The sequence below is a fragment of the Aptenodytes patagonicus genome, chromosome Z (assembly GCF_965638725.1).
Source record: "Aptenodytes patagonicus chromosome Z, bAptPat1.pri.cur, whole genome shotgun sequence".
NCBI lineage: Eukaryota > Metazoa > Chordata > Aves > Sphenisciformes > Spheniscidae > Aptenodytes > Aptenodytes patagonicus.
The window spans coordinates 26,290,374-26,300,378 of NC_134982.1; the positions used below are offsets into that span (position 1 = coordinate 26,290,374).

A 10,005-nucleotide genomic window follows, 5' to 3' on the forward strand; every position below is an offset into this window, starting at 1 on the left:
AGAGAACTCTCTTGGTTGTCATCTGCTCTCAGAGATGCTCCTTTCTCCCCTGTCTGTGATAAGGACTCTCGTACTGGCCTGTGCAGCTTTTACAGTGGCACGTGCTGGAGAATGTATGGGGTGCTGTCACTTACTAGGTCCCATGCCCTGTCACTCAAATTTGCCATGAACTTACCTAATGTTGACTCATTCCTCAAAGAGGGACTTTCAAATCAGCCATCTTGCAAATCGGCCACCTTGCAAACCAGGCTTGAAGAAAATGCAAGCTACAGGTATTTATTTGCAACACCCAAAAAGCAGAGTTGCAAATGTCATTAGAAGGAATGGGCAAACAAAAGGTAACGTCTGTTGAACCTGTGCTTATCATAGTGTGCCTTAGCTTTTTGGTGCCAGACTTGGCTAAAAGGCCTGCCAAACAGTGGACCTGCCTTGCCGCAGATATGTCCCTGATGGACGCAGGTGAGGGATTCTGCATGTCTCTGGCCAAGGTGTTCATGCGTCCAAAGAAGAGCAACAAAGCTGGTGAAGGGTCTTATGAAGAGCGGCTGAGGGAACTGGGGTTGTTTCAGCCTGGAGAAAAGGAGGCTGAGGGGAGACCTCATCGCTCTCTATAACTACCTGAAAGGAGGTTGTAGCGAGGTGGGTGTTGGTCTTTTCTCCCAAGTAACTAGCGATAGAACGAGAGGAAATGGCCTCAAGTTGCACCACGGGAGGTTTAGATTGGACGTGAGGAAAAATTTCTTTACCGAGCGGGTTGTCAAGCATTGGAACAGGCTGCCCAGGGAAGAGGTTGAGTCACCATCCCTGAAGTTATTTAAAACACATGTAGACGTGGTGCTCAAGGACATGGTTTAGTGGTGGACTTGGCAGTGTTAAGTAAACGGTTGGACTGGATGATCTTAAGGGTCTTTTCCAGCCTAAATGATTCTATGATTCTGTAAAGGTTTGTCATCCTTTCTTTTGCTCCCACCTTCGCACTGTCCCTGCTGTGTGCTGATAAAACTGTTTGTGCAGCCCTGCAGGGCCACACAAAGTCCTCCCCCACCAGGTCAGGGGACTGACTAAGTTTATTTTTAACCTGGGTGTAGCCTTTGCTACATTTTGCCCTCTGCCCCTACAAACAGTTGTGCTGTCCCAATGGGAATGCAGAGTGGCTGCTGGAAGTAAAGAGATAGGAACACAGTTTCCCTTAAACAGCATTGGCTCAAAAAGCTCTTAATTTGAGATAAGGTGCAGCTGTAATCTCTTGCTTTGGAGTGATGCTACAGGCTACTGCTCTGCTTTGCTTTGACCCCAAGCAGACACTAAAAAGCCAGATGCATCTTGGAATATTGAAGACTGAATTGGTTTCATTTCAGGGACCTAAAAGTAGTATTTGCTTAGATGGTAAGATAAAATCTTGCCTTTAACTGGTGCATCTCCTTTTCTTTGGTCTTCTGTATATCAGTCTGAGAACAAGGCAGCTACACACTACCTTTTCTCACTGAGTATGAATTTCATAGTTGTCCTCAAGGCACCCCTGCTGTCAAAGAAATTTATGGTCTCAGGTCTGTACTATCTCGGTGTTACATGGCTCTGTAGTCTTGGGTGAAGTGTTGGTAAACTTCCAACTTCTTAGTTCACCAGGTAGCCTTTTTCCTTGTTTGTCTGCCCTGGTCAAACAAGAAATTTTAGTACCCTACGAAGTTGCATTTTTGTTTTGCCCAAAACACAGAATCTGCCAGGTCAGATTTACAGAACTTTTTTCTGTATGATCTTTTTTAAAAAGATAGATAGAAACCACTGAAATGTACCTACCCAGTGTCTGAAGTAATAAAAATACTTTGCTGAAAACCTTCAGTCTGAAGAAATGCAGTGAAATGAGCTTTGCTAACTGTTCTCTTTGTTTCTTTTGTTTTGTGAAGTCCTGGACGAAAACAATCAGAACATCACAATCTGTGTACCTGAATTTAGCCAAGGCCTGCACAGAGATGAAAACCTGGTTACTGGCCTGGGTACTACCATTTTGTTTGGCTGCATTTTATATTCTTGGTAAGTCTGGGTGTTTGCAGTTACCTCACTGTAAATGCAATGTTGTGGTCCAACTAGTGAAGGCTTATAGCAGACATCATGCAGACAAAGTAATGGGGAGCAGTAGAATAGAACTGAGTTGGAAGGTTCATATTCTCCTTAGTTTCAGAATGGTTAGATGTTTTAGCCAAAAGTGTTCATCAAGATAATTAACTTTTGAAACAAATATATTTCATTAAAACCAAACAGAACAATTTACATCTAGAGGTGGAGGGGAAAAATTTCCAGCTATCCGTGATCCCAAACAGTCTCAGAGTGCTTTGATTCTGTATTTACTCTTTCTGTAAGAAAAACTCTATGCAGTTATGTCTATCTAAAAAAGCTTTCTGAAATTTCTGTAGCCTCCTGCCAGAGACTATGACTGTTCTTTGAGGGTCTTAACAAAACTGTTTGGGAGGGTTTAGGGCTTCCTTTGAACAACTGATGAGCACAACACTGCCATCAGGATTTGCCAGCAGTCTCCTGTGAAAAAATGTGTTTGTGCCCATATGTTTGTGATACTCACCTTGTATTATTGCAGCTCACATCAATAAATTAAGTCATGCTCTGGGACGGGGCAGGGGGCGAGTTGCTGATGATTGAAAGGTGATGTATCACTTGTTTTGGCTGTGCAGGTTGCCAGGAGACAGCACTGCCTGTCTGCTGCAAGTTTTTGAGCAGGTTCTGCTTCTGAATCAGTCCACTTCAAAATTCACATACTGAAAGTCCTTTGTAATTTTAAAGTGAAAATGAGAGACTTTCTGAAGAGGTAGCACAGCTACTCTTCTGCTATCATATATGCATATGTGTTCCATTTAATTCTTATCTCAAATATATGGGTATCATGGATCTAGTTCACTTTAGAAAAGTATTTCCAGTGCCTGAGGAAGGTGTTTCGGGAATGCAGACAATCTTCACATAGCCTGCAGGGGAAGTGCACCATGTAGCTGGGGAGATAAGAAGGCCTTCAAGGTGAATGTTTTGCAGTACTGCTTACTAGGGCTCAGTGCGTACAGCAAAGCATTAACACACGTCTCCCTGTGGGTAATGGGAAGTTTGCATTACACATCCTGAAAGGGAAAGACTGGGCAAGAACTGTTTCTAATCAGAAGAAACTAGAAAGGATTCCCCCCCAGACAACTACAGTCATGCAAGAAAGTGATTTCCAGCAACTGGTACACTGACAATAGTGGTTGGTAATTTACTTTTGAAAACTGCCAGTGACCTGTTACTTCCCTGGCAAAGCTTTTACAGAAATGCTGAGCCAAAGTGATGGCTGTGAAGTTAATATAAAAGCATTGGTTGTGCACAGCAGGGGAGATCTATTCTAAATTGCAAATTGGAGCGCTTAGTTGTTTGCTGCTGTCTGATGGTGATGAATTCACCACCTTTCAGGAGTGACCTATTTTTAAGCTCATGATTCAGCCTGATTGGCCAGTGGCTAGCTGTCAGGCTGGTTTATACTTGTACAGAACAAACTTTTCACATGCTTAGTGCTTAATGCTATATCCAAGCAATTGCTTAGCTTAGACATGGGAGTAGGCTATTTATGTTTGCTGTGGTGTTGAAAAATCACCCTGTTGGGCTTATGCTGAGGGTTTTGACACTATATTCTTTTGCTCCTAGTTTGACCTCAACAACACGTGCAAGCTCAGAGGCACTGAGGGGAATATATGCAACACCTGAAACTGAAGTGAGTTCTTACTTCCTCCCACAGGATTTCTATACAAATTTCTTCATGTGCTTTTCTTGCTGTTGTTTTCATGGCTAAGTAGTCTGTAATTAGGTGAAAACAAAAGCTTGTTCGTAGCATGCATGCTGTGTGCCTCTGGGTATGGGCTTGTCAGAACACTTGTCCACATTGGCCCTTCTGCAGCTCTTGCTGGTCCCATGGAGGTGCCTTTATGTTATGAAATAATTTGCTGCTCTTGCAGTTTATTTAACATCCTGCAGACTTCCTGTAAATCCTGTTGTGCTCCACACAAGCTCATGTCCTCTCATTTAAAGGAGAAGTCCACTGGGAAGTGATCAGAAAAAGAAGTGGAGGCGTTCTTGAATGTTTTCAGTCCTGGTTGCCTTTGTTCTCGTAGGAACTAACTTATGATCCCAAGTTCCTATCTCTTATTTTTATTTCCACACATAAGTACTTCCTTTCTTTTTGCCTATAATTTCGTCTCGGATTGTATTTCTTGTCCCTGTTTCATCAGTACAGGTTTCTTCATTCCACCTGCCTACTTCTTTGGCTTTCTTATCCTGGGAACACCCAGAAACGCTGAGAAATGAGTGGGTTTTTTGCTAAGTAACAATTACTCCTTACTTAGGCTTGCTAATTTCACTCTTCAAATGGATGGGGGGGGTGGCGTGTGTCCGGAGGATGAATCTCCGTCCCTAGCTCTCTCTACGTTGGTGTTACTTGCATCTGCAGTTTTAACTTCTATTTTTCAAGTTTTTAATCAGAGTGTTTGTGAGAATCCAAAAATGCAGAAGTATCTGCTGAGGCACTTGGTGTTTGCAGTAGCTGGGCATGGGGAAGCAAAACGTATTTCACTGTGGGAGCGTGGCTCCTCGCCCCAGCCCTCACAGGTGGGCAGCCTGCCAGCAGGCTCAGCATCAAGCATGGTCCGGCCCGCCTCAGGCAGATCCGGGCAGGACCCGCACCTCCCCGCCCTGTGCTGAGGAGGGGCCGGCCGGGGCCGGGAGGGGGGGACCGGAGAGAAAACAGCTGCCCTTCACGCCCACCCGCCTTCCTCTGCCAGCGTTACGCCGTAGGAGGTCTCATCCAAAGGGCTTGGGGCTGCGGTGCACCCTGCGGCAGGAGCAGCGGGCAGGCTAGGGGCAGCTGGCACAGCATGGACGCTGGATGCGGCCCCCTCACTGGGACGGTCCTGCGCATCTGCCGCAGTGCTTGCAGACGGGATTATTTCCAGACCGTTTGGTTTTAAAGAGCAGTACAAGAGCTGCTGAACGTAAATATAAAGAAATGACTGGTGAAGAGCAACTAGTTGCACTCTGCGTGCCTTCCCTGGGGCAAAGGGCCTTTGTCTCCTGGCCAGGAGCGTGAACGTAGCTCTGCAGTTGCTTGTGGTGTACAGAGGGTCTGTTGGCATCTGTGCTGAAGACAACTGAGCATTACGAGAGGCTAGTGGTATGTGTGCCAGCGTTGCTGATTTCATCACTCTGTGTGTGCAAGGACTTAATAGCAACTGATTAAAAAGTTTGAGGGAACCCAGCACTTGCTTCAGAATGTGAGTGCGGCCCAAGGGGAGCTCAGGCTGGCGCTGTAGGTGATACTTGGCACAGCAGTAGAAAGAGATACGGAATAAGGGTTTTATTTAAACTCTCAGCCAGCCTTTTAAAAAAGAATGAGCTTTTTGGCTTTTCATGAGTTTATGAACCCCGTGAGTACATGTAATCATGGATATGCAGGGTAAAAACTGCCATTTGATGTTTCTGTTGGACACTTTACCTTAAAGGCTTACTATCTGATTTTTGGGGGTGTTAGGAAAACTTGCAACTGGCCCATGCCGACTGAGGAAGGAGGCCAGAACGCAAAGTATAGAATTACAAGTGTAAGTATTTATTCATGCACGTGAGGTGTCCCAGCCAAACTGGGGCACCCTGAATGTGGTTTTACACAGGGTCCTTATACCCTTCAAGCATTCAAGTATAGCATGATTTGACTAATTACTAACACCCACACCACCAATTACTAGTCATAGTAAAACTCTGCAAAGCAACTATATTTCTGCAGCGTTCTTGCCGCTTGTCCATTGATCCAGACGTCCCTGGAGTCAGTCGTGTGATAGTTACTTATCTATGATGCTGGGAGGGTTTCAAAGATATGTTAGAGGGACTAGAATGCTGGCATTATCTTGGTTATCCAGGGGTATCTTTTATCCTTCATGGACAGCTCTAAGCTTCCAAGAAGCAAAGTCCTTAGTTCCAGGGCCAGACTGTCCTTTAGTTTGTTTTACTTAAGCATGAACAGTACCAAAGTCTCCAGTAAAACTCCACTACCTCATTACATTGCAGTGTATACTGTGAACTAATATATATTAACAAAGTTAATACATTTTCATACTATAAAGACTGATTGATACAATAGTTAGGGAAGGGAATTTTCCTAACAGGGTTCATTGTCTTCATGAGATCATAACCAAAATATATCCCAGAGTAGGATTTTATCAGAACAAACACTGTTGGTGATGCAGTACAGAAAGTGCTGACTTGTACTGTGGTCTGGTGCAGAAAATGCACTTACTTACATATTTATTGGATGGTCAGCACCCTTTTCCTGTTTACCACTCAACAAAAGAAATGTCAATTTCAGCTTTCCTTTTTCCATCAGTTAAAGAAAAAAAAAGAAAATCTTCATTTAAAGAAAGCAGTAAAACCAGCTTTCTGCTTTTACTCATTCTGCTTGTACTCATTCTGGCTCCATTTCAGCAAAATCTTGCAAAGGTAAGTACATTTCTGACTTACACTTGTGCAGTTGTGATTTCCAACCCATGCAGTGGGGTTTTAAAAGTTCCTTATACTGTCATTTCAGTAGAGAAATTTTTTATTTAAAAAGCACTTTGATGGAAGTCTGAAGAGGTAAGTCCCCTCTGAACTACTAATGTGCAACTGCTTTACTGTAGCTTTTCCACCATTTTGTCATAATTATTTGCACCAGTGTTTGACCTTGAGTTATGTAAAAAGGGTAGAGTAATTCTTAAAGAATGGTTAATTTGCTCCAAATCTTACTGAGTAGGTTTTTCCGAAGCTTAGAAACTGCTGTTATGAACTACTTGGCAAATCCTAATTTGCATTATGTGCTGGTTGGAAATACAAACCAGACTTTTCTAAATTAGTGTCTATAACGTAGACATAACAGACCTTCCTTCACCAACTGTTCTGCTTCTTTGCTGTAGCACAGACTCTTACCCTTCCTGTTGTCTGTTCCACAGGTAGCTCGTTGCTGCTTTTGCTGCATGCCTGACGGAGATGGTAATTACATTTTCACTGCACAATTTACGTCACTTGCGTCTTTCAGACCAAAGCCGAGAGAGTAAGGTCACAGCTGCAGATGGAGAGCTGCTTGTATCCTCGTTCTGTAGTATATCAAACTGAAGCAGCTGAAGTGCTCAAAGCTAGGCTAGGGAAGGAAACAAGAGATCTAACAATACCATTTTAAAACAACAGGCTAGTTAATAATTCCTTACAGGACATTCCATTACTGCAACATACACAGAGTAATCTCGGCTCTTTGCATGCTTGTGGGTGTGACTGACTGCTGGATTTTTGGCTCAGCAGCTCTACAGGGACTGCAGTTCAGGAGTGAGTTAGGAAGGGAGTGTCCTGTTTGCAGACCTGGTACAGTCAGGGTTATCAGCTTGGACTTGCCGGAAGAATAGCACACAGGTAGAGCAATTCATATGGCCCAAATGCTCAAAAACTAGCCAGTAGGCCAGGAAGCTCATACAAGGCAGGATTTCAGTGGCAGTCCAATTTCTTTTACTAAAGGCTTAGACCCATGCCCTGAGGGCAAGGAAATGTTCAAGTGTGGCTCTGTATCACTCTTTCCTAAATCACATCATAGATGTATTTTTTATGCTGAGGGTGGTGAAACACTGGCACAGGTTGCCCAGAGAGGTGGTGGATGCCCCATCCCTGGAAAGGTTCAAGGTCAAGCTGGACGGGGCTCTGAGCAACCTGATCTAGTTGAAGACATCCCTGCCCACGGCAGGGGGGTTGGACTAGATGACCTTTAAAGGTCCCTTCCAACCCAAACTATTCCATGATTCTGTGATTCTGTGTTTTGCTGTGTTCTTCGTTAAGTCAGCTGCTGTTTTCAGTCCTCATTAAATTTGCAAAAGCTTTCTTGTTTCCTGTCTCTTACAGCTGATGCTGAAGAGCACATTGAGAAAAGGGGAGGCCAGACTGTGATTTACGATGAAAAGAAAGGCACGGTGTACAGTTATGCTTACTTCCACTTTGTTTTCTTCTTGGCTTCGCTCTACGTGATGATGACAGTAACTCATTGGTTCCAGTAAGTGTATTTCTTTAAAGCTGAGTAATTAATGTCTCTCTGCATTGAGAGGGGAGATGTGAACGGGAATTTCTGCCCTTAGTGTGTCTCCTCTCCTCAAATAAGAAGCTGGAAGAGATGTTGCAAGTCTTTCCCAAGCGATTCTTGAGCAAGACCTTGCTCTGTAAAGGGCTGCTTTCCCCTGCTTTGTGTCTGGCTTAACCTAGTGGAAGTCTGTGACCCACTTGGACAAACAGAGGATACTGCAGTCTGAGATACGAATAGTGAGTTTATTGCTTCCTTTTTTTTTTTTTTAACAGTTATGAAAGTGCTCAGATTGAAAAATTCTTCACTGGAACCTGGTCCATCTTCTGGATTAAGATGGTCTCCTGTTGGGTTTGTGTCTGTCTGTACTTATGGACTCTTATTGCTCCACTCTGTTGCCCAACCAGAGAGTTCTCAGTGTGAACACTCAGAAGGTCCTTTTGTGTCTTTCTCTTCTCTTCCCACCCCTCCACCCCCCACCCCCATTACAAATAAAATACAACAGTCATTTTGTAATGAGGAAACACCTATTGCCCACTCATCGTAATGTACCAGTTAGTAGCTTTTTAGTCAGACTAAACAAATGATTGAAGACTTTTTTACCTTTTTTAATTGTCATGAACAAGCATTGCCCAAGGGAACAAATCTGTTCCAAACCATTGTAACACTGATGTGTGGAGTGTAGGAAACACAGTTGTTGCATAAACTGGAATAAGTGAAATGCTTTACAAATAACTGACAATCTTCCTCTGGCTTCATTGGCAAGAAAAGAAAAAATCATGGTGCAGATGTATCTTCTTCCTTCCTGTGAATGTTGGATATCTTCTAGCAAATATGCATTCCTTTTTATACTCTTAACTGTGTCTTTTACAGTTTGCAGTGATGATTTGGACTGCTGTTTTGTACAGCATATAATTCTTGTAAGTAGTATCCAGATAATTTTTTCCAAAAACATAACTAAATACTTCTGTAGAAATAGAGAATATGTAAGAATTTGACTGCCAAAGCATCTACTAAAAATTGTTTATCTAAATATTAAATATATTAAGTTATTGTATACCTAGATTGAGAAAGGAATGTACCAATGATAATAGAGTATTTATTCTATTATAATTTTAAAAGGCACCTGAATATTTTATGCAATTCAGATTTGGTCCAGTTGTTAATAGAAGGGGATTTTTACACACAAATTCTTAAACTCTGAATTTTGTTCGACTTTGTTTTGCCAGCTCACTTAAACTGTAAGTTGTGTGTACTGCACGGGGATTTAAGATACGGTACATTCTTTATTCAGAATGTTTGCTGTTGAGAAAATACTAATTACAGGAGCACTGCCAGTTGCTGTTAAATTTAAAAGTGGAGTGCTCATTTACTTTTCTACCCTGCTGTTTCAACTTGTGTCTAAAGATCTCCCAGGATCTTCAGTTCTGTTTCCATTACTAATTTTATAGTATTTTAAATGCATTGATGGTCAGAAAAGGAGTATAGTGCATTATCTTCCTTTTCTGCCTGTGTGTTGGTTGGAAAGTATTCTTTCTAACTGCTATATTTTTATACTCCTGTGTTGATGTTAGTTGGGGTGGGACTTAGCCAACCAAGCCATTAATGGAGACTAAACTTCTTTGGAGAACTCCTATTCTAAGCAGTGGGGTAAGCAGTCAGAAAAAGAAAACCAGAAGACACAAATGTAACAGCAGCTGCCTTAGTACAAATGGCTGACTTGACAATATTAAACCCTACCATGTCACTTTTATTTGCTTTAAGCAGATGATTTGGTGGTAGAACAACAGCTCAGATGACCTAAATGCTAAATAAGGTTGAACCCACTATAGTTACCTACATTCCGGTGGGATGAATTTGACTTATGCTAGTCCCAGAGGTTTTGTCTTCTCTCTCTCTCT

General features: G+C 42.6%; 1 protein-coding gene across 1 annotated transcript in view; it reads left to right on the forward strand.

Moving 5' to 3' along the window:
* Nucleotides 1-10,005, forward strand: part of SERINC5 (serine incorporator 5) — a 37,529-nt gene extending 27,524 nt beyond the window's left edge. The window contains exons 8-12 of the mRNA XM_076362367.1: nt 1,905-2,031; nt 3,676-3,742; nt 6,999-7,038; nt 7,933-8,080; nt 8,380-10,005. Coding sequence (XP_076218482.1) covers nt 1,905-2,031; nt 3,676-3,742; nt 6,999-7,038; nt 7,933-8,080; nt 8,380-8,527 — 530 coding nt within the window. The 3' untranslated portion in view covers nt 8,528-10,005. The remainder of the gene's footprint in view (nt 1-1,904; nt 2,032-3,675; nt 3,743-6,998; nt 7,039-7,932; nt 8,081-8,379) is intronic.